General features: G+C 42.8%; 1 protein-coding gene and 8 non-coding genes across 9 annotated transcripts; 3 read left to right on the top strand and 6 right to left on the bottom strand.

Annotated features, from left to right (window-relative positions):
• The first annotated feature begins 8,739 nt into the window (after positions 1-8,739).
• Positions 8,740-10,422, top strand: LOC109488156 (short-chain collagen C4-like). The gene has a single exon (XM_019792314.1). The coding sequence runs from the start codon at positions 8,889-8,891 to the stop codon at positions 9,684-9,686; it is 798 nt and encodes a 265-aa protein (XP_019647873.1). The 5' UTR covers positions 8,740-8,888; the 3' UTR covers positions 9,687-10,422.
• A 223-nt stretch (positions 10,423-10,645) lies between these two features.
• On the bottom strand, positions 10,646-10,718 carry Trnar-acg. Its single transcript has one exon. It is a non-coding gene; the product is annotated as a tRNA-Arg (tRNA).
• An 812-nt stretch (positions 10,719-11,530) lies between these two features.
• Trnaf-gaa lies at positions 11,531-11,603 on the bottom strand. The gene has a single exon. It is a non-coding gene; the product is annotated as a tRNA-Phe (tRNA).
• A 134-nt stretch (positions 11,604-11,737) lies between these two features.
• Trnar-acg lies at positions 11,738-11,810 on the top strand. Its single transcript has one exon. It is a non-coding gene; the product is annotated as a tRNA-Arg (tRNA).
• Positions 11,811-14,917: 3,107 nt separating this feature from the next.
• Positions 14,918-14,989, bottom strand: Trnah-gug. The gene has a single exon. It is a non-coding gene; the product is annotated as a tRNA-His (tRNA).
• Positions 14,990-16,100: 1,111 nt separating this feature from the next.
• Trnaf-gaa lies at positions 16,101-16,173 on the bottom strand. Its single transcript has one exon. It is a non-coding gene; the product is annotated as a tRNA-Phe (tRNA).
• A 111-nt stretch (positions 16,174-16,284) lies between these two features.
• On the top strand, positions 16,285-16,357 carry Trnar-acg. The gene has a single exon. It is a non-coding gene; the product is annotated as a tRNA-Arg (tRNA).
• Positions 16,358-16,932: 575 nt separating this feature from the next.
• Positions 16,933-17,005, bottom strand: Trnaf-gaa. Its single transcript has one exon. It is a non-coding gene; the product is annotated as a tRNA-Phe (tRNA).
• A 362-nt stretch (positions 17,006-17,367) lies between these two features.
• Positions 17,368-17,440, bottom strand: Trnar-acg. Its single transcript has one exon. It is a non-coding gene; the product is annotated as a tRNA-Arg (tRNA).
• Positions 17,441-24,473: the final 7,033 nt, after the last annotated feature.

The following is a 24,473-nucleotide window of genomic DNA, read 5'->3' as shown; positions in this document are numbered from 1 at the left end:
TCTCTGCGCTGTTTACCGATGTTTGAAGACCGGCATTGTAACGATGTCGACTGAAGGGCCTGAATAGGTTCTTCAGCCAGAAAAACATAGTATGCGTAGTAGCTATTGACTGACATTCGCACAGAGTTCCGCTTGAAAGGCATGCCTGAGTTTACCTAGCGCATAGCTGACAATATTGAGAGGCAGCCTCTCTTCTGTATTTCTATATGGCAAATTCTTACATGATGTATAATTGACGTAAGTGGCATTTTCCGTGGGGACTTGTACATACTTGCACATGTGATGAGCGATTGAAGTTTCAATGTTCGCTACTAAAACAACAAATTGATGAATGGGATGCCTTGTCCCTTTCTAGTGAGAAAAAATGTCTCTCAACGCAGTTTCATGTGAACATGGGTTTTGGGTCTCCACAAATGTCTGCACGGTTTTTGCATCTTGAATAACGCGTTGACGATACTGATATTGACTAGGACTAGAAAAATCGCCTGACAAGCGAATGAGAGTACATTGTGCCAGATCATTGTAAACAGCGTGATATTTAGTGCTCGATCGCGACCGCCTTTACCACTAGTTCATACTCGCTTATATAATTCTCGAATGTATACACAAAATAGCCAGCACGACCAACTTAGAAAGGGGCCTGCAAGCTTATAAAATAATAGATATATCTGAAGATATAAAGCATCCATAATATATAATGATAATGCATGCAGCTAAATAACAAATATCCTGGACTCATGCGCATGATGTGTACAAAATAAGTCGCCGAGAAGCTTTTTTATGTCACTCCACAACTCTGAAATATCTACAATCTATATTGTCAAGGTACTAGTATAATAAAAAAATTGAAACAATGTATATACAGAATATGCTAAAACGAAAACACAATGTATTCATATCAAAATATTTTACGGTAGGTATCCAGTAGAATAAATGTCAATAGGTTGCTGTTTTCAATGTGATTCACTACATTGTAGTACTGTTGTGCTATTATATACCAGTGCTATATTCGGATGAATGCAATTGTATTCATAAAACAAACTCAACATTTTCACAATTGATTTTTTTCAATGTTACATCTTTATTATTATGTCAATAAGCTGTATGCGTACTATTTTTCTGCATTCTTTCTCTAGTATATCATAGAAGAACTTTATTGCACGACGAATGTACATGGTGCAATGTATGGCAACGACTATTGAACAGTAGTACAAAAAAAGGGTATAGAATGAAACAACACCCTAATTACTTAACATCAAGTGCTAGTATATATATAGTACACAATCAAGTAGGACTAATCATGAGTTTCGGCATTTTCTAGGTTATCATACCCAGTGTGTCCCTTGTGGTTTGAGTCCGGCATTCTACTGTGTATTTTCATCGAAATTTAGAAAAATAAAAATGCCGCCGCACGGTACAGTCTCTGCCGTTCTGCGTGTTTGGTAAGGTTCTCTGTAAGGATTACCTCATGGCGTCTTCTCCCAGACACGGTTCTCAGCTGAACAGGGACAGGTGTATACACCTTGGTGTCTCGCCCCATCAGGTAAGATCCCAAGACATTCAGGTAAGTTGAGAGTTTAAGACGGCCGGTGTAAACCATGACAGGGAAGGTTGGCTGACTTGAACTTAACGCCCTTTGCACATGTCCCATTAGCGGACGCTCAGTTTATTCCGACCCGATTTTCTAAATCCCGCAGAAAAGCTGCTAAGTCTAAGTTAACTTGGGTAGTTGTGAGACACGTTTCGGACGACACTGACACTTCTAGTGAGGTCACACGCGCGGCGGAGGGAGAGAATTGTGCACCTGTTGCTGGCTGTGCTACCTGACTCGGCCACCTGTGGAGCTCAGGACGCGCCAATTTTCGTGCTTTTCTGTCATCGCTATTGTGGCGGGAAAGTTCAAGGTATCGTGCCATGCTGATGCCGTGGTGGTGACGGATACACGACGTATGGCCCTGGGTAGTTTTTGTTTTGCGGTGTTTTTTGTAGCGCCGGGAGGCGGTGGGATGTAACTCTCTAGGCGGAGTTGTACCGTAGCGACCCCAGCGGCGGCCTAGACGGCCTGTTGGCCCGGGTCACCCGAGCTGTTGTCGGTAATGCCTGCGGCCTACTACCCTTGGGTTACGTTACCAACCCCAACAACGTAAAACAACACTGCGCCACCCTCACCCCCTTATCCACCGGTAAGGTATACTTGACACAACGACCAGGTAACGTTAATACTCCCCGGGATAAAAGGAACCCTTCACTTCAGCTTATCCGTTAGTAATAGAGCTGATCGGGGAATACAATCGACTTGTCAACCGCGAGGCGTCTGATAACCGCCCGCCGGGAACTCCATTGTTTCTGAAGAGGCGAAGATAAGGGGAAACAAGACGCCCACTTTGTCACAAGTTGTACCACTTTAGAAATTAAGAGGGATTTTTGTCAGCTGAGCTAGGTCGTGTTGTTCTTGAGGGGACTCTGGAGCAAGGTGTTCGACCTCAGTTCAACATCGTGTGTGCCGATATACAAAAAAAAGTTTTGCTGGAAAAGTTTCTTCCCCAGAATTTCTTCTGTGTGTACAAACTAACAGCGTGCCCAAAACAGAGCAAGAATAACCCATAATATACAGTAAAAGTATAACAACTGGTCCCAAATAAACTTGTGGTGTAAGATATTCGACACGTTTGTATCTGTGAGTGCTCAAGTGGTTATAGCCAGGACCCTCTGTGTGTGTCTACATCTCCAAAAGATTGGCGCGGGCTTTTTTAATTGAAACTCAAATAGGACGGTTTTATTTGCAGAGTACTTGGCATAGCGATGTTGTGCACGATGGAAGGTGCAGGGGCACACGCACCCAGAGATCCCCCGCCCGCTTCAGGGTGGTCAAACCGCGGAGTGGACTATCTCTGAAAGGGTTAGCTGGCTCGGATAGAAGGGATCTATAAGCGAAATCAGCCGCTGTCCCAGTGGTATTAGGGTGAATTATTAGGTAGATACGCTACAAACTTATTGCCTCCTTCAAAACAAATGAGTCGTAAATCAGGTAAACACTCCGAAACTGCCCGCCACAAATCTTACTAGTCCTTTACTCGTCAAAAAAACACGTACACACATACAAACACTACAACATTCCGTCGCGCACAAGGTGTGATTTTTGTGTGTGTGTGCAGTAGTTGTTTCATCGATCAGTCCGGTGAGGTCTAAGTTCCAAATTTCGGCGATCTTTGTTCAGCCTGTGTGACGTTTTTGTGAAAGCATAGTTTATGTTCTGACGTGCCTCTATGCGGGTTCGTGCTGGCTGGCTGATAAGTCGGGAGATAGAAAGCCAACCCACGGATTACGCGCCGCTATTATATGTTTACTCTCTAGCTAGGATACTAGAAACAGTCTGGCATCCCCCAATTCACTAACGGTACACACGCATACAATGGCCGCGGCTAGGCGGGCTTAGCTTCAACACCACAGATTACAGATCTGAGGGGGGGAAATGGCGGGAATTCTCGCTCGTCTGACAGAAAAGCACGACAAATCCAGGTTTGATCAGATTTTTCGGCGGGACGTTTGTTGTCGAGTCTCTCACCAAAGGTGCTAATCTCAGGTTAATTATTTGATGATTTTCTTTACCGTAGGCTCGCTGCTTGACCCTTGCATGATATCGGCAGAGTGTTTATCCAGCGATACGGCCTTTGTCTCGTGTCTTGATTGGCGTATACTCTTTACAATGGGATCCCAGACGATAGGACTCTTCACAAAAATGTTTGTTCTCAGTAAAACGATTTTTTTCTCCTCATTTTAATATTTTTTTCGGTACCACAGTCACAAACATGGATATACGTGTGATAAAATGTTGCAGAGCGAATTGTGGGATATTTGTGGGTGAGTTGAAATGTCTTCACAGGCAAAAAGCTGAAGCGCAAACGAATAATACCGGTGAGAAAACACGAGGAGATCTCCGAGTGCTTGTTCACCCCCTCGTGGTGCGAGTTTGTCCAAACTCTACTACACGATAATGGGTCGCGATAGAGAGAGAGGAACAACCGGCCTGAACAAACCCTCTGTCATCCTCTCTTGAGCCGCTACAAAGGTTGAAGTGGCAGCAAACATAGTTCGATCTTCAGCCTCTGACAGATCTCCTAAACGCTCAACTTTTTACACAATCGTCAAGACAAAGTTTCCTCGCCGAAAAAGTTTCAATCCACGGATGCATGCTAAATTTGTGGCATTGTAAATTCTGTCAATTGTTATCGCTCTTTGCAGTCGTAAACAACACTCCCTGGTCCTAAAAGACACATAATTAAGCCCAAGTGTTTGTTACATATACGGCTTCATTTTCGAGGCCCTTATCAGTTGACTGTATCAAGCACTGAGCCCTAGATAAGGGAACGCGGCAGAAGGGGGCAGCTCAGCAATGTTTGCTCGGTTGAAATGCCTGTTTTCATTTGTGGATGAATTTGTTACAGAGCTGTGCCCTCAGCCACCCGGAGTTAAGCTCCTCTCCCCAAAAATAGTTGGGCAAGTGGCGGTGCGTGTGGACCAGACGACATTTTACATGCGCCCCTCCCGAAAACAAGCAATCATAGTATAACGGTACGTGTAAACCAGACGTGGTAGACGCTCCCCTCCTCAGAGATACTAGTAGTTGGTCTGTAGCGGTACGTTCAAACCAGGCGACGTTTCGAAGTTCGTTAATTCCTCTCCCTCAAAAATACTTGGGCTATAACGTCAGCGGTAGGCGTATAATGTTCAAACGACATTTAGGAAAGTAGCAGGGAAGGAAAATTTTAACCGAAAAACATTTCCCTTGGCCAGTTTGAATCCGGACTGTATTGCCAATCGGATGGTTCTCTCTCAGTTCCATGTCTTGCTGAAATGATGGAGCACAATGCAATAATATATGTATATGATATCGATATGAAATCTTTCAGTGCCCACATAATCTATATGATACTAAATGTTAGTCAATACGAGTTGGATGGGACTGAAGTTAACTGTTTGAAAAAAATGTCTAAAGCAATTTATATTAATACTAAATTGTGCGCTGAGTGTTAAGATGCCACAAAACTCGACCATCCATTTGCAGCTTGATCTGTAGCTGTATTTATGGTGTTTGTCGAATTGTCCCTCAGAGTTTTCTCTGATATGACGCACGGATGTTACACGTACGAACGTGACTTGAGTGCTGCGAAGCACTGAAAAGACCTTTTAACAAAAGCACCACCTACTTCATTTCTTTGCAGCAACATTCTAAGACCAACCACGGCACTCGAGTATGCCGGGTTTATTTGATTCGAGAAGCACTCACTTTACTGTGAAACAATTCTGAGAAGTATAAGTTATATAATTTTGGTTGTATTTTCCTCAACACGGACACGATGCATGATCATGGAAATGCTACACACTGATGATGAAAAGTGATGGAATAGTCTACAAAATAGCGATGTCTTTTTTTGTGTGTGGTGCTTTAAAAAAAGCACATGTGAGTTTATAGTAGTTGCTGTGCTCAGTCTGAGCTGTTGTGTGCACAGTGTCGGGCACTAAAACCGTTCCAGGCGAGACTGTCACGTCCTCTAGCCACTGATTACTATTCCCGCCATTGTCCCCAGGTGCCGATGTTTAGATTTAGGAGATTCTTTCTAAGGACGGCCACTTCACTGCCAAATAAAGTACCAGAGGTGTGCTGACAGAGACACACCTGTCCTGGTTACAGCTCGGTTTTGCCGCCCGGGGGTTCAGATAAAGGTCCTGTTTGTTCCAGACTCGCCCCCCTCCCATACACCTCCCTCCCCCCACACAACTTGGTTTCACTGCGCAGGCGTGCTATCCGGGCATTCGACCAGGTCAAGTGGAATTTCTATTTAGGCATTATAAGCTTGCCCAATACAGCCATCACTGTCGCTGTTATCAGGCTGAAGTGACAGATGCTGTTTGCTACACATGTACTTTGTACCAGGTGAATCGATACATGTTGACACACCTTGCTGAGATGATAAAAGCACAGGTGTGTGCACCAAGGGAGGGGGAGGGGGTATTCGCTCATGGACATACCAGACAGTCGTAAATAATTCAAGAAAATAGAATTAATGAATAGTTCTGTGACAGCAAGAACATCTGTAGGTGAACTGGACAAAAATGGACTTGTCTATTTTACAATTTTGTATGTACGACTACAAATTCACATGTCGTCTAAGCAAACTAAACTTATGAAGGACATCTTCCAGAAAAAAAACTTTATTGTCGACCGTCAACATGTGAGTACAAAGTGAGAAGTGCCTAAATTGTCGCTGTCGTCTGATTCTGTCAGAAAATGACGTCATCATGATAAAACAGACGACACGGCCCGTGCCCGTGTGGCGTTAGCCTGGATTTCTCCCTCTCTTTACCCGATGGTGGAATTTCAAGTGGCTAGGAAGGCCGGAATGTTAAGAACTTCTCACACATGGGGAGCCAAACTTGATAACACTTTGTTAGGACGGGGGTCTTTCGGCCGCCGCGCACTTCATCATTTTGTCGTTTGCGGCAAAAAGTTGTGAGCAAACAAACGGATGCCAGAAAGAGGGTTACATCTACGATTTCAAGGAGAGGCAGAGAAGAAAATCGAAGTTTTAGAGTCCATAATACATCCCAAAGTTCACCCAACGTGTCCGGGCAAGGCTTTTTACAAAGGCACCGCCAGCCGACCTCTGAAAAATGTGTAAATTTTACATAATTTCTCTATCAACGGAACCTAAGGAAGGCCCAAATGTCGTAGGTAAACGGGGAGATCAGCGTTCCACTCGACCCCTCGTATCAAAAACCTCCTTACACCTCTTATGTTGAAGGCAGATGACGGTCGGGACAAATACCAACAGAAGGCGTGCAAATATCTCCACTTAATAAACACCGCGAACACCTTCGGGAAAAAAATATCTGTCCTTTTGGACCTTATTGTTGCGTTCTATTTTTCTCTTCGCACTATGACCTCTCGTAGGTGGTACTAGCGGGGCATCAATTGCGAGAGGTCGCCAGCCTGCTGTCCTGTACTAACGAACAAATTCCGGCCGGCGCTTCTGAAGCCAAAGTCCCGATCTAACTCGACTGACACAGGGGTGAAATTTCGCCATCGATTGGTACACAGTGCAAAGATACTTGTGGGGACGAAAAGAACGCTTGACACAGACGCATAGATGACATATTTTCCAAAGCTGCCGTTCCTTATCTGGTGTTAAGGTGTTGGCACGCTACTTCAAACGGTTGGAGCAGGTTAATGATTAGACTTGAATCATGCCGGGGCATCAGGGGGTCAAGTAGATTACCTGACTATTATAGAGCAGTACGTGGAGCTCAGTTCAAAAGGACACAGCTGGGATTTAAAGAGAGAAAAAAACACTGTTATTCCCAATTTCTTTCACAGCGTTGTTTCCTGAGAATCTATATACAATGCGCAATGCTACAGAGTCGTCCACTAGTACACACAAGAAAATAATGAATTCCATACCAAGAATATGAAGCCATCTTGTACAAATCTTGTCCACACCTGTAAGATAAGGAGCGGTTGTTGGGGGTGAAAATATTAATTTTTAAATTTGGGAAAGACAAATATACCTTATAAATATACAAATATAAGATTAAAAATTACTCAAAGCACCAGGATTACACAAAATGCAGCACTACATTCAAACACTACTTTGGACTATTTCTGGTACATTTTCTAGTCCAGTCTTTAACAAATACGAACGGACGGAACATATAAAGAACACATGTAAAACACGTGAGCATTTCTTCAATATAGGAGAGTAAAGAAAATATGCACGCGTTGTCTGGTCCATTTTACTATCAGTATCGTCTCTTGCTATGTTTTTATGTTCACATAATCTATATTTCAATCAAAAACAGCGAGAGGTGATATAAATACACATTTGAACAATTTTGGTCAATTTGAAGCTAACTCAGTATATACATTTGACTATGAGAATGCTATCTGTGTTATACAGTTCCAGTCACATGAAGATATTGAATCTTCTTTATGACTGCCATGGAATATGAAAATAGCGCCATGAAATATAAGCCAGACGTTTTTATTGCGTTACCTCTCATAAGAATAAAATACCTCTTTATAGAATAGCGGAACGTCAGTATGATATGATGTGTAAATTTGCACAAACTGTGGCAAATATAACAAAACAACGTTGTGCACAGAAAAACAAGAGGGGAAAATTCAGTGCCATTTTGTTACACTGTTTCGTTGCACAGAAGATATAGAAACCCGGTAAAGTATTACATGGCGGACATCAACAGGTGGTTGTAATAATACAAACGTTCAGACAGGCGGCGCTGCTACACATGCTACATCGGAACATTTGTCAAAGGCTTCCTACTTCGTTGTTGTAAGTCAAGTATCGTCATTTAAACGCATGGCTCATAATCATTCAAACGATGGATTGAGTACTACCGTTGATTTCTGCCAGTTGATGTCAAATTTTGTAAACAGTACAGATCATGTGGCCGACAATGACAATTTACTCTTATCCAGAGAAAAAAAATGAGTTCTGCCACTTACCTGTCATCACGATAGGTTATGCGCGCCACCTAGCTTGCTTTGCAAGTGACACATGTCAGTGAACTTTTAGAGAACCTTTGGACTAACTGAATTTTGTGGCCGATTCTTTTTCGCTGGCGTAGACAAGTTCGACCTTAAACATGTCTCTGTTGAATCTCAGCGATGTCATGTGGCTGTGTGCTATTTTTAGACTTCAAAGAGCAGGCCGGCAGGTTCAACAATACAGGTTTTTCCATAGACCACTGACGTGTTACTAATCAGTACACTTTGCTCGAGATCTTCACCAGGATGGGACGTCAATCAAACTACGGTCGTCGTCGCACTTTCTTCGCTGTTCTTGTTCTTGTCTGTCTGTCTAGCGGTAGAGATGGAAGGCGAGGGAGACTCGTGTCCGAAGCAGATGTCGAACAGCAACGTCAACAACATCACGGTGGTGGCTCCGTCCGGACCGAAGGGCGACACGGGCTCGCCGGGCCCACCGGGCGGTCAGGGGGAGAAGGGAGAGGCGGGCCGTCCGGGGAAGCTGGGGCCGTACGGACCGGAGGGACAGAAAGGTGACAAGGGGTCCCCGGGACAGAAAGGCAGCCGAGGCGCTGAGGCGTTTGGCGGCGGGGCTGTTTACATCCGCTGGGGGCGGACGTCGTGTGAGGAAGGTACGGGCACGGAAACGGTGTACTCTGGGCTCGCTGGCGGAACGCTCTACAGCCAGACGGGAGGAGGCAGCAACTATCAGTGCCTTCCCGCAGACCCGGAGTGGGGTGCATACATCGACGGGGTCCAGGGAAGCAAGTCCTACATGTACGGCGCGGAGTATGAGATCAACCCAAACGCGCCGGCGTACGACCGGGCTACCCTGCACGACCGTGACGTGCCCTGCGCCGTCTGCTACAGTCTCTCCCGCCGCTCACAGCTGATGATCCCCGCCCGCACCACCTGTCCGGACGGCTGGACACGGGAGTACGGAGGCTACCTGATGGCGGCGTATCACGGTCACGCCGCCCGCTCGGTGTTTGTCTGCATGGACGGGGAGCCAGAGGTGTTACCCGGGGGAGAGCGGGACCAGAACGGCGCGCTGTTCTACCTTGTGGAGGCCCGCTGCGGCGCGCTGCCCTGTCCGCCGTACGTCGAGGGGAGAGAGCTGCCGTGCGTCGTCTGCACAAAATAAACATGCTATACGCAACTGTGAATGTGCTGCAACTAGAAGATGATTTTCAAAGCATAATCAATGACGTGGTGGGAAACTTCATTCTTCACTGAGTTTTGGTTGACGTTTGATTCTTTCGAAGAAAAACAGCAACAGCCTCAACAACCCAACGGTTTTATTGCGTTACCTCTCATAAGAATAAAATACTTCTGTATAGAATAGCGGAAGGCAAGAATGATATGATACGTAAATTTGTAATTTTGCAAATATAACAAAACAATGTAGTGCACATGAAAACAAGAGGGGAAAAGTCGTTGAACTGTTTTGTTGCACAAAAGATATAGAGACCCGATAGAGTATTACATGGCCGACATCAACAGGTGGTTGTAATGATACAAACTTTCAGACAGGCGGCGCTGCTATACATGCTACATCCGGACGTTTGTTATGCTCTGCAAAAGAATCCTACTTCGACATCTTGTAAGACAGGTGTAAAGCGTATAGCTCTTAATCATTAAATGGTGGATTTAGTACTACATGTACCATTGATTGCTGCCAGTTGATGTCAAATTCGGTGGCCGGTGCACACCACGTGGCCGACTACGACTTCTTGCATGCGAATTACAGTTGACTTTTGGTACGCACTCAGTTTCTAGTATCCTGGCAGATTATAAGCGCCACATAGCTGGTGTACTGCAAAGCAAGCCATGAATAAGTTTTCCGCTGGCGTCGGCAACTTTGGCTGTAAACATGTCTCTGTTCATTGTTCTATGATTTAACATGATTGTATAACACTTGAAAAGCAGTTTGGTAAGCAGAATTCAGCGCAATTTTATGCGCATACAATGAGCTGCAACTAGAAGATGATTTTCAAAGCATAATCAATGACGTGTTGGGAAACTTCATTCTTCACTGAGTCTTGCTTAACGTTTGATTTTTTCGAAGAAACAACAGAAACCTTAACAACAAAGAAAAAAAGACGAGTCTGCCAGGATTCGAACCTGGAATCTTCTGATCCGTAGTCAGACGCGTTATCCGTTGCGCCACAGACCCTTCATGAAAATTGACCCTTCACTCAAAATCTTCTTCGTCAGCTGAATAGAAATATTCTGCAAGGGGAATAAATATGGGCTGTGTCTAACCTTTAATTAACGTGTCTTCTTTCCATTCCAACTCTTCATGCTTTGATAACGTGAAAATCAGTCACAGTAAGACGGACGTGATCCAACAAGATTCAACACACAGTCACACACCGTGACACGCGCACAGACGCACAAACGAACACATAAACACATGCACACATACAGACACACACGTATAGACACACACACACACACACACACACGTCCGGACACACACACATACAATCCACACAATTCAGGAGTACTATGTACCCCTGCTATGTTGACTATTCTTAATAAAATTGAAATTGAAATACGTACAGACACACGCACGGACACACACACACACACACACACACACACACACACACACACACACACACACACACACACACACACATGTACAGACACTCGCGCACGGACACACACACACACATGTACAGACACTCGCGCACGGACACACGCGCGCACACACACAGACACACGATAACACGTGATTTGAAATCACCAACTCGATATTTTCGTCAATGATTGTGGAAAAATAATTAGACGATTGCGAAAGTAGCTGATAACCGTTAGGTAGGTGCCCTTTTATTCACGAAGTGTATTTTGTCATCAGTACTAGTGTACTAGGTTTCTTTGATAAGCTTAACTTTATATTAATCCATAGTAACAACTTTGTGGCAGTGAATGTCTTAGCTATAGACTTATTTAAAAAAAAATTATACTTTTAAATTTAAAATTTGCCGCGACCCGGGATTGAACCAGGGACCTTTAGATCTTCAGTCTAACGCTCTCCCAACTGAGCTATCGCGGCTGATGTAGTGAACTACTTGTCTTTCTTTCGTTACTTGTCTTTCTTTCGTTTGTTACTTTTTGTTGTATTTTTACATCTCAAGTTCGAGTAAAACTGTTTTTCAAGCCAATTATGATTATAACATCTATCTCTAAGGGTCTGTGGCGCAACGGATAACGCGTCTGACTACGGATCAGAAGATTCCAGGTTCGAATCCTGGCAGACTCGTGAGCTTTTTTTTCTGTGGTTTTATTTTTTTTATTTTTATTTTCCGTCATTTTTATACAGGGTAACCCAATTCAGTGATGGCACTGCTTTTCAACGGGGCCCTGTATTACACAGCACAATACAACAATCACATACAAATAATAACATTAGCGTACAAAAATTATACAATAAATAATTAGAATGGCAATGATAATAACGAAAACAATAAATAAATTATAATGGCAATGATAATAACGAAAACACAGTAATTAACCAATAACAGTAATAAATAGTAATAATAACAAAAAATACATCATTGTCCAGTCCAGTCATTGTCATTGTCCAGTCCTATATGTTGGCATGGAGGGGTCAGAGGTCAGGCCAATTCTTACATTTCATTTTAAAAATGGACATGGACGGACAGGTCTTAATAGCAGTTGGCAGCCTGTTCCAGAGGGCAGGGCCTCTGTAGGAGAATTTGCGCTTTCCACATTCAAGGCGAACAAGCGGCAGTTTCAAAGATAGGTTCTGGCTGTGTCTGGTGGGGTATCTGTGGGATTCAAAAGCCATCTGGAAGTTATCTATGTAGTCTGGGAGTTCATTGTTGACTGCCTTGTACATTGATTGTAGCAGGTGCAAGTTTCTCCGAGATGATAAAGTTTTCCAACCTAGGGTAGATAACTCACCATCGCCAACATGATGTGTATAACGTAAACGAAGGATAATTCTCACTGCCCGGTTCTGGTACTTTTGCAATTTGTCAGACAAGCATTTACCACAGTTTCCCCATATCACATCGCAGTAGTCTATTTTAGGTAGGACTATACAGTTAAACAACATTATAAGAGTGTGTTGGGGCAGACATGGGATGAGGCGTCGTATGACTCCCAGTCTGGAAGAGACCGCATTACACAACTTGTCAATGTGAACTTGCCATGTTAAGCTGGAGTCAAGCCAAACGCCAAGGTACTTATAACTGGAAACAACTTCCAAAATGGTGCCAGAAAGGATAACTGACAATTGTTCTGTAACTGACTGCAGCCTACGTGTGGTCCCAAAGAGCATAGCTTTGCATGTATTAACATTGAGAGTCAGTTCATTTGTTTCCAACCATGTCTCAATATTACGAAGATCCGCATTGAGAGCATTGTTTACATCTGTGACTGTCTTGGACGCATAGAAGAGAGCAGTATCATCTGCAAACAATACAACATGTCCATTTGATATATAGTCAGGTAAGTCATTAAGGTACATGATGAACAAAAGTGGCCCGAGAACCGAGCCCTGGGGTACTCCCACAGTAACTTCCAGGAAGTCACTCTGGACTCCATTTATGACAGTAGTCTGGTATCTGTCCTTGAGGTAAGAACAGAACCATGTCAATTCCTTGTCTTGTATCCCAAACATTCTAAGCTTAGCCAGGAGGATCTTATGGCTTACCGTATCAAAAGCTTTCTTGAGATCAAGAAAGATTGCTCCGGTAACAAGACCCTTCTCCATATTGTCTATGATGGAGTCAGTGACATGTGTGAGTGTTGTTGTGGTAGAATGTTTGGGTCTAAACCCAGACTGGAACTTGTTAAGTATGTTATGGTCCTTACAGTATGCATATATCTGAGTATGTACAGCCTTCTCAAAAATCTTCATAAATGATGGTATAATGGAGATCGGTCTGTAATTATTACAGCTGCCCTTGTCACCTTCTTTAAATAAGGGGGTGACTTTGGCTCTCTTCCAGTCCCTCGGGACTTCACCTGAAGAGAGAGATAGGTTATAGATGTATGTGAGAGGACCTGCTATAGCCGGGGCAGCATACCGTATGAGTCTACTGCTCACCCCATCCAATCCAGTACTTTTACCTAGAGGTATACTCATCAGTTTCTTAAGAGTGAACTCAGTGGAGATATTTTCGAATTCAAAGGAAAACTGTGCCGGTCCTGAGACTGTTCTGTATACACCCGCAAAAGCTGCAGCCAGTTTAGAGCCAATTGAGGTAAAGTATGTATTGAATTCATTCGCAGTGTTTTTTTCTTCTTGTTTAGGAACATTAACATGTTGTTTGGCTTGACATGATGGCAAAAGGGTCTTAAGTGTGGCCCAAAGACCTTTACTGTCACTGCCTTTAGTTTCGATTTCATTGCAGTAATACTGTTTTTTTTAATATCGTGCCATGTTGTTACATTTGTTTCGTGCCTTTTTAGCTGTCTCCCACATAGATGGGTGTTTTGTTTTCTTAGCCTTATCAAAGTAAAAATCTCTTTCAATGTATTACTGGCGTGGATATGTTCTCTAGAAATCAAGTACACCATAGTATACTAGTATTTTGTTGACGTAATAATTTTTGCAGTATACAATGCAGCGGAATTGAATAAAATATGTTCTTTTGGTGTTATTCTGTGTGCGCTCTTTCTGTGATTTCAAATAATAGTAGTAAATGTATCATTTTAAGCCTAGTACGTGTACCTAAGTGCAGAAAACCGAGATGGATAGTGAAATTGTCAGAACCTCTGTGGTGCATCCTCCGTAGTTTCCAACGACTCCTTAATGTCGATACTTTGTGTTGTACCAACTGCCAAATAATTTAATTAAGGAATATGTGAGATGAGGCCAGATATAGACTTTTTATTGACGTCATAAATAATTAACATATGAATCCCGGCGACCAGGTGTTGGCGGGTAAATTGATTAAGTTGTCATGTTGGCGTGTTTAACACGACTGTCACTGTACATGTTCCAACATGGCGGATGTGAAAAGCCTCTACATGTACCGCCGGGTCTAAGACCAACCATGGAGGTAGCTCCATGGGCCAACCAACCCAGGAGTGTCAGGAGCAACCAGGTACAGGACATGGTCGGAATCAGGTAGGAGTTTCTTCTTCTTTCATTTTGAACCTGCCACATTCAGCTAGCTGAAGATTCTGCTGCCCTTTTGTGGCTAATATGAGATTTCGCCAAGCCTCCATCCAGGATAGTCGTGTATTCGTTCTAGGTTCTTAGGACTTTCAATTGGTCAAAACTTGTGGGTGGAAAAGCGTAGAATTACTGGGAATCAACCGATTCAATTCATGAAATCTTGGTTGATAAAAAAAACAGACCACACTGCCGTGTCAATAACTGCTCACCGCTATTGCCGTGACCAGGATTCGAACCTGGGTTATTGCGGCCACAACGCAATGTCCTAACCACTAGACGATCACGGCGAGCTACATGTGATCGTACGATATGTGTACGCCAGCTAGCTGCCATCACAAGTTCAGCGTCCTAGATTGATGAACGTAATTAACTAACTGACACACGCGAGCGTTAGCACGATATTTGACATGATTGTGAAAAAAAGAATCATATCATTACTTAAGTAGCAATCAACCGTTAGATGCCCTGTTTTTTTTATATCAGTATCAGTATCTGTATCTTTATTTTCTATAGCCGGCACCCCTCGGCGTATCACACCAGCGTTACATGGCTATGGGGTTTAAGGTCTGGCATGTGGCATCCGGCCTTGACTACTAAACAATCTAGAACGGATCCAGATGAGGGCCTGTAAAATCATCTTGGGATCACAGTATACGAGCTATAACATGGCACTGACAACCCTGAACCTCAGCTCCCTTGCTGACCGACGTCGTGAACTTTGTAGGGCATTTGCAGAATCCCTGCTTAACTCTGAGTTTCGTGATTGGTTGCCCCCGCTGAGACAGAACATTTCCGGTAGAAGTACACGTAATGCAAATAAATTTGATGTTCCACTCTGTCGGTCTGCACGTCACAAGAACTCACCAATTCCTTTTTTAGTTGAACTGTTAAACGCCAAGTAATCAATATAGTACTTGCGCTCAGACTTCACTTGTCTGTCGTGTCTGCAGTACCTTGTACACTGAGTGACCCAACGGCACAGACGTCTTCTCTTTTCTCTGTTTTATGATATATTTTAACTTGTAATGTTATGTAGTGCATTATATTTGTAAACGAAAGCGCATTTCACTTAAAATGATTGTCTGTAATCTTATTAACGTTTCCCGAATATTGTAATGAGCAACACAATTCAGACTTAAGTCTGCGAGTTGTTTAATAAAGACTGAATTGAATTGAATTGAATTGAATTGAATTGAAGGTCAGCTGTGTAATAGGTCTGCATCATTTTTCTTTAAAAGGCAAAACGTTCTATTAATCCATAGTCCGCAAACTGTACTCTCCCCTGGCATGTTATCTCTCTCTGTTTTGTCAATTTCTACTCTTTCCAGCCGCCTCCCGAAGCCTGGTGGAGGCAAGGTTTTACACGTCCCAACTTCAAGAAAAAAATTAAACAGAATCTGCCGCGACCCGGGATTGAACCAGGGACTTTTAGATCTTCAGTCTAACGCTCTCCCAACTGAGCTATCGCGGCTTTCTGTTGTGTCCATCCTTCTTTCTGGTCTCAACCAATAACAATTATGGGGTTCGGAGGAAGACAATTTTGCAAGTCACTTATGAATATGAGACCGTACTAATACACGAAGGGTCCGTGGCGCAACGGATAACGCGTCTGACTACGGATCAGAAGATTCCAGGTTCGAATCCTGGCAGACTCGGGAGGTTTTTTTAATTATTCCTGTGGTTTTTCTTTCTATGTATCACTCTTTCAGATATGTGGCATGGGACTGATAACGCGTATATTGTGTCAGTGCATTGCGGATGACCTAGATGAAATGTTTATCTTTTAGTGTGTGTACTATCAACCTGTGGTTATTGTAACTACAGCGAATTAGTACTACATGTACAATTATAAGCACATTACCATATACATGAATACAAAATGTATGTACCAACCCTCAGGCCAACTAATACATTTATCTAGAGCAACCCCCCTCCCCTTCACCAAATATTCTTCCTCACCTCCGTGTGTTAAGATGAGGATGAGCAAAGTACCAAAATAAGCCACCAATCTACGGAAAAAAAACTGTAAAACTGTGTACTAGTATCATGACTGAATCTATTTCTAAAGGCATCATTAGCAGCTGAACCTGTCTGTTGGTTAGATTCAGCACCATAATGAGGTACCGCGGCTCGCGACAAGGGGGCGCTTCAGTACCGCCAGGCGACGCCCAGGCCTCGGCTGTCGTGTCGTTCTGCAGCTGTGCTGCCAAAAAAAATTATCAGTCGCCTTTGCCGCGACCCGGGATTGAACCAGGGACCTTTAGATCTTCAGTCTAACGCTCTCCCAACTGAGCTATCGCGGCTGACGGTTGCTTTAAGTTGTCGTCGATCGATCACAGTTTTGCTTCCTAAAAAAGTTTTGAACTTGACGTAGGGAGCTTGTTTATGATGGCGAGCTATAGCATATGCTAGTAACATCAACTCTCGTAAAAAGATATGTAACGTTACCATTAAGTTATGTGATAATTTGCTCGATAGTAAAGAATGCTTTTAAGATGTCAAAAGCAGTACAATCAATGGTATAAATGGTATAGTTTCTGCACTTCTGGACATGAATATACCAAAATAATTCCTAAACTCTATGTCATTGTATGAGAAAACGTTCAGTGATTAAATAAACGGACGAATTTTTTATTTGCTTCTGGAAAAAAAAAGAAAAATAAGCCGAGTCTGCCAGGATTCGAACCTGGAATCTTCTGATCCGTAGTCAGACGCGTTATCCGTTGCGCCACAGACCCTATAGACTGCCCCCAAACGGCGTTAGAATTGTACTGCACTGATTGAATCAGAAGTGCACTTTGATATAGGTTATGATGCAAGGTATGCGTAAAAAAGCAAACGTTAAAAACCTTACCCTAAACAGTGCCAAACTATACACCCTATACACCGTCACACGGATGGTTAAAACCTTGGCAAATTCCACATGAAATGTACCTGTGTTTCGGGCTTCAGCGTAGTTTTGTTTAAGCACAAGAGATCAGCAACTTGTCATAGAGTCAGCGGTCTCGCCATCATACACACGTATAGCTCAGGTCAAAGTCTGACACAGAGTACCTACACAGTGTAACCGGTGCTACACACGCACAAGCGCCGGTAATGTACATGTATGAGTAGACCGCTTCAAATTCAGTCTGGATTTTTCTTTGTCAGTCAACGACATCACTGCCCGAGTTGTCTGTAGAGTGGTGAGTCGCCTGACAACTTCGTTCTGTGAACCTGCGGACATATAATTATGAGTAGCTCATATGGTAAAAACTTCCATCTCAGCTCTCCCGAGTAGCAGTGTCATCTAGCGGTTGATATGTGCATTGCAGCCCATGAATTGCCACCTGTTAAATTTTCAATCCACTGGCCGCGCTTGATGTAACCTCCTTGCCTCGAAAGTTTTTGATAGCAAAGGAGGCCTCTTGTTTTCACCTACTCCAAGAAAACTAAATATACTACGAAAACTAAAAATGCGAGTTCTAAATTATAATAGCAATATAACATCGTCTTACAAACATTTTACATATACCTCATTCGTAGACATGACCTTGAACTAACGTCACCTTTGACCTTACGACTGACATGGCGCATGTCCAGACGTCAACACGCCAAGTGTCGTAAACTGTTGTCAGTAAATCGGCGGCGGGTAAACTGTTCTCAGGGCGGCTTGTTATTCATAGGCGGGACTGTACATGCACACATCGCGTCTGTCAACAGTACAGTTGTCAACTTACCTTTACCCACAACTAATACATGTGTTTGGAGGGGGAGGGGGCGTCAGTATAAGGGAAACAAGTCGAATCAGCATGTTTGGATCTCTTTCTTTCTCTCTCGTTCTCTCTCACTCTGTTGAATCGAGTTCGTTGAAAGACCACAGTAAGTGTGAGATATTGGATCGAATCGAAAGGGACACTGCAACGCAAATGGAATTTGGGTTGGTTTTGTTATGGGTTCACCACAAAGTGGTGAAACCATATTGCTTTTTCTCATGATTCTCCTTCTTCTCCTGCCATTTCTTTAAATAGATTCAGCTTCTTCATTTTGGGGCCTAAGGACCTGAAATTTGGTATGGAAGTACAGTAGGCGAATACCCCTAGGCTTTTTTTTAATTTTTGTGATACAGGCTTTTAGAATGGTTTTATTTGAGTTTTTTGGCTGTGTTATAGCAAATGTATTACTGAGTTAGTGTGCAGTGTTACCACATTTGGGCATGAGTCATCACAATGGAATGCAGGGCATCAACCAATCGGCATGCAGCTTTCCTCTATTCTCCTTGCTGATTGGCTGTTGGAATTTAACAGGCTTAACTTAATTAATACCTGCACAGAGCCATTCCATACTGACAGTATGTCTGTATTCAAGTGTTTTGGTAGGTATTTCAAGCTTTCCTGCTCCAGCATTGGAATGCGGGCTATGAACGCTTCTTTTTTTCTTGAAAATCAACAGTTTGCATTATGCAATTAAAAATCCTAACCAATAATGTAGGGAATAGCTATCCAACTGTTGTAGTCTTAGTTGTATGTTACTTCATACTATAGTTATATCAATGTAAAGCATTGTTTTCCCTTGTGTTTCTCATTCTTTCCCTGCCATGTCGTAAAATGTGGTGAAGCCATTGCTGTATTTGCTCCAAAGCAAATGTCGGCCTTTCTAGTTTTGTTTTGTTTTTTGTTTGTTTTGATGAGAAACATGCACACTGCTGCGGCTGCACATGTACTAAGGTAACGTGCAATACTAATCTGAAACAGGGGCGCGCGCGCACAGAGAGAGAGAGAGAAACACACAAACAGAAACACAAAAACAAACAGAACAAAGGTGACAAAGAGGAATTAAAAAAAAAGACAATTTAAGCGAAGGACAAAGACTGGGGAAATTGACATGAAGACAGATAGAAATTTCTCCTCCTAGTTTACAGACGCACATACACGTATTTAATTAGTTTATGTCCGCATTTGGGTAATGTTTCTCTTAACTGTTCTCTCAACAATATACAATGTATATAAAAGGAACAATAAGAAGGATTTGAAGAAAGAAAGGAAAACACAAAGACACAGAAGAAAGGTAGAAAGAAAAGCAAATGGCTCTCAGTATTACCCAACTTTAGATGTATTTAGACAACCAAAACCGCCTTGCCACAAAAGTGACATGCACTCCGGGCACCTAACAATCCGCCCGTAATGATGTTGTCAACTTCGGTCCTTACAGAAAGTAGCAGACATCACAAGCCACGTGTTAATAACCCACGACATGACAGGATAATAACCCTAATAGCTACACAGGGCATTACCCCGTAACAACTTGTCAATCTAACCGCACACTCTCCAGCTCCGCATGTCAGAATGCATCATTAGATCACATTTTCCTGTCGTTTCTAGAGCCAATTTCCTGTGTTCTTCTGGTCTAATGCGACGCATGGAAAAAGTGTTATTTCGGCTCTCCAAGTCATTTTGCCAACTAGATACGTTTCTATCCAGAAAATTGTGGGAATTAACTTCACAATACACTTTGAATGTTACTGTTGGTTGTCGTTCTGCATGTGTTTTTATATGCTGAGGTCACATTTCCAAGTCGGGGCCCGGCCGGGCTGTTTACGTGAACGATAAAATAAACAATATTCATTCAAGAATATGTACAGATAGGGCTCGTAATCAATTGTTGCAAATCTTTTGTGTTTTTATGCCTTTTATGTCATACTTTTCGTTCCCAGAGCCTACCCGGCCTGGCCCCGGCTTGGAAATGTGACCTCAGCATTACCACGTTTATTCAAATAATATTAAATTTTAATTAGTATTCATGACGTTTGGAAGTTAACGAATTTCATTGGAACTTGCTATTGAACATCTTTCCTTTGTTTTTTAATCTTCGCTCTATTTTCTTTCTCTTTTCTTTCATTCTTTCTTTCTGCCAGTGACTATTTTCGGTTTCAGTTAACTTACATGATATCGTTGTGTTATTCAAAACGTTCAAAACGTAATGCAGCACAACACTTTTCGATGAACTATGCATTTGAAATATGCTCGAATATTTCAAAATGATCTAGATCTTTTCTTTTTGACGTTTAAATTTAGAAGAAGGGATATTAGATATTCAGGCCCCGTTGTCCTTTCCTTACGCAAGTGAGTGGACAGAAATCACTCCTGACATTTCCTAACCTTCAGGTACGGGTAAAAATTGTTCGGCTTTTGATCACACAAAGAAGGGCAATTTGGGGCAGAAAGGGGCGCAAATTGCGGCGGCGGCGGCGGAAAGACCCTGAGAGAGTGAAGTAAAGTGGAGAGGACCCGCGCGCGCGATCCGCGCAGACGACGTTTTTCACCTTTCGCCAGAGAGAACCGCGCAGGAGGATAATTTTCCTCGGCTGCGTGACCCATGGTGCTTGAGAAATGCATTTCCTTCTTCGAGAGGGAGCTGGCTAAGTGGCCAGCCCTCTCGTCTTCTATTGGGGCCGACAGAAAATTCGTTTGTGCACCCGCCAGGAGAACTGAAGCACCACTTGTCCGCGCTTTCTCATCGGCGGGATGAAAATGAAGCTATTGGTGAACCGGGCTCTTCTGCAATCACGCTGTCCTCTCTCCGCAGTCGATTACTCCTCCGCCTAATGGCGCTATAATAGAGCAATTTCTCCTGCGAGCGACTTTCCAACCTGTAGCTTCCCTAAAGACGTCTGCCGTTACGCCGTAAAGACGTCAGTGGCCTACATACTTAAAGCGGGGGAAATGTCAGCGTGTCACAGGTCAGGGCTCATCAGCCGCCCGCCGATGTGGCCACGTCTGGCGTAAATCGGTCGGCTTTTATACCGAGATGTTTTTGCTGCGGCTGTCCGATAATACTGCTGCGATATTCTGGCTTTTATTTTGGAATGGACAGAAAGGGCCGAGCAGAATCGGCGCATAGAAGTCACAGGTGGCAGAGGTTAGTGAGATGTGACTTCTGCCAGCCAGCGCGTTTGGCTTGAGGTGTTTTTGTATGTTCGAGTCCATTTCGTGTCCTTGCCTTTTGCTGACGGCGTGGTCAAAGTGTTTGTGAATAAAACACTACTTGTTGTGGAGAAAATGATGTATTGAAGGTGAAATATAGCTCTCTCTCTCTCTATATATATATATACACACACGCCCCCCCCCACACACACACATACGCACACACGGGCACACACACTAATAAACTATCTTCGAATTACCTCAGTTACCTCGATAGCCTGACAATGCTGACATGCCTGGCGATGTTTTCATAAGTTTATCTACAGTGTTCGAATTCGAACACCCCCCCACACACACACACACACAACAACAAAAACCTGTTTGCCTATTATATGAATGGAGACAGCCCAACGCATTGAATTCCTTTAAAAACACACGTGTACAAAATACCAATGCATGTCTAAACTAGTATAGAAGACAACAAAGACGCATCCGTAATTATACACTATTACATTAACATGATATTATAAAATGTTCATAATATTATTGCATCTAAAATTTATGATGAAACAGTAACCCGTACATTTATTGTTACATTTTACTAAGTCATTCGATTCATTTATAATTCAGGAGCTAGATAGATAGATACTAAGATGGATATACACAGGAGTTTCATTCATTCTTCAAGTTTTAAGAGAAAATGTTACCTCAAGAGAAAATGATATCCTGTATGCAATATGTCACATAAGAAAGTATATAATTTTATTCGTGTATTTTTTCCAGACTAGACATAGGTGTGAGGTACAGTCAAAAATAACATAACGCTTCTTGGTGTATATGTCGTTTTACTGAAACTACGTATACATACTTAATTTCAATTGCCCTGGATACCGTTGTCCTGTCTTGTGGTATATTAACTAAGAAAAAAGTTTGAAAGAAAAACTAAAACAAGAAACAACCAATCAACAAATAAAACGGTTGAAGTTAAGACATCCCGTCGCGTAGACTAAGGTCAGACATAACATTTGTCCCACGTAATTTCTCTCGGATTTCGTTGTTAGTGAAACGTTTGTGGTCCCGAGTTTTTCATAGCTCAAACTTTACATAATAAGTCATAAATTGGGCTATTAGACGTGTGTGTTCGTGCGCCATGCAGCTGCGTTTCGCCTTCGCCTATTGTCAACATTCGGCCGTTCATGACACGGTGGAAGACCAGTGTTTCAACGCACGGTATATAACGTTACATGAAATTGGCGAAAAATTGGGCGAAAAAACGCCTGCTTTGTATTTAATCTAACGGTGCTTTACGTCAATTTTTATGGCAGGGAAGGCAATTTCAATAGACTTCGTGGGGAAATCGTTGCTGTTTCTTCAACCTCACGTGGACAACTTTTCTATGAAAAAGAAGCCATCAGAATACGTCAGTGAACGTATGACGGAGGGGCGAGCGCTTTAGCAGTGTGTTTTGCTAATGAGCAAGCATATGTAAAATGTCGTCAACCAGTGCTATGCAATTATAGAAAAATCACGAGAGACGACAGTTCAATAAAAACTGGAAAAAATGTACATGTGTATAGTCAACCAAACTTTTGTGTCAATATTTTGATGTTACAATTTGAGAAATTTTGTGCGAAAAGCCATTTTGTATCTTGCCAATTAAAGACATAGACATATCTTTGACGGCGACAGGCACACTTTGTACCTGTACCTAATGAGAGAGCTACGTGATGTGTGATTTTTTTTTTGCTCACGTGCGTAAAGCGCTTTGAGCTACGTCAAGAAAATCGTAAGAAACAACGTGTCAACAGAACATTGCGCTCCGTTTTCTAATGAGAGCTTGGAGCGACGTATCCTGTGATTTGGTGGGCGCCCAACGATGTCATACGTCAAAACGTCGTGAGAAATACTGTCCCATTCAACCACGCTTTGGTTTTTGTGAATATGAAAAAAACATGTTTTTGTGAATATGGAAAAAAACACATGTACGAGTACCTTTGTCCTAAGCACTAGGGTACAATAGTTTGGAATGACGAAGGCGGCCCTCTAACGAGGCAGTTGGAGTGACTTGTCGGCTGGTCACGCGTCAGCGTTTTTTGTTCGGAACGCTGCAATGTGCCGAGATGACGCAAATTTTCGGCACGTAATTCACGCACATCTAGACCACATTTCCATGACAAGAAAACCCCGGAAGAAACTGTCACACATTCAGGACATTCCCGGACCTTGCCCCCGAACACCTGCCGACCACATTCGACTGATCGACGTTCGGGAGCATTTTGAGTCAAATTTTTGTCAAATTTAACACCCAGAAACTGCTGAATTACTCCCAAATGGTTGATTGCTGCTCTGCTAACTTGCAGCCGATTACCAGCCAACCATATGTCCGAACCTCCCGACCAACCCCCGAATGTTTTGAACATTTTGAAACATTCGGCTGGCGCAGCCGACAGGAAGCCGAACACGCCGAACACCAGCCGACTTTTCTCCGACTTACTCCTAACCATGGTTGCGGGCGTTCGGATAGTGTTCGGGAGGCCAAATTCGTGAACGTGTGACAAAATCTAGCTAATCTAGGTTATAGATATCACAATTACGCCCAGTACGCCATGTATATTATAACAAAATATAAATGAGTTTATAAACCATTAAAAAACTTACGTTGGGAAGAATACGCACTTTGTGACTTAAAAACACTCGCTCGAAAGAGAACAAGTAATTGTGCTATTTTGTTTTACCTTTTCATGGCAACATTTCATTATTTTTGTTACATACACATAAGTATCATTGCATACTATAGCTAAAGCATGATCTAAGTGTTGTTTAAGAAGTTATAACACTTCAGCCTTTGTTGTGTTGTACTTGTTTTAGC

This window comes from Branchiostoma belcheri, unplaced genomic scaffold (assembly GCF_001625305.1).
Source record: "Branchiostoma belcheri isolate BF01 breed outbred unplaced genomic scaffold, Haploidv18h27 scaffold92, whole genome shotgun sequence".
Lineage (NCBI taxonomy): Eukaryota > Metazoa > Chordata > Leptocardii > Amphioxiformes > Branchiostomatidae > Branchiostoma > Branchiostoma belcheri.
The sequence above is the reverse complement of the archived record's forward strand: the minus strand, read 5'-3'. Positions and strand labels throughout refer to the sequence as shown.

Bases quoted from the DNA above. Each gene is read 5' to 3' on its own strand.
- LOC109488156 (XM_019792314.1), top strand. From the start codon at position 8,889: ATGGAAGGCGAGGGAGACTCGTGTCCGAAGCAGATGTCGAACAGCAAC.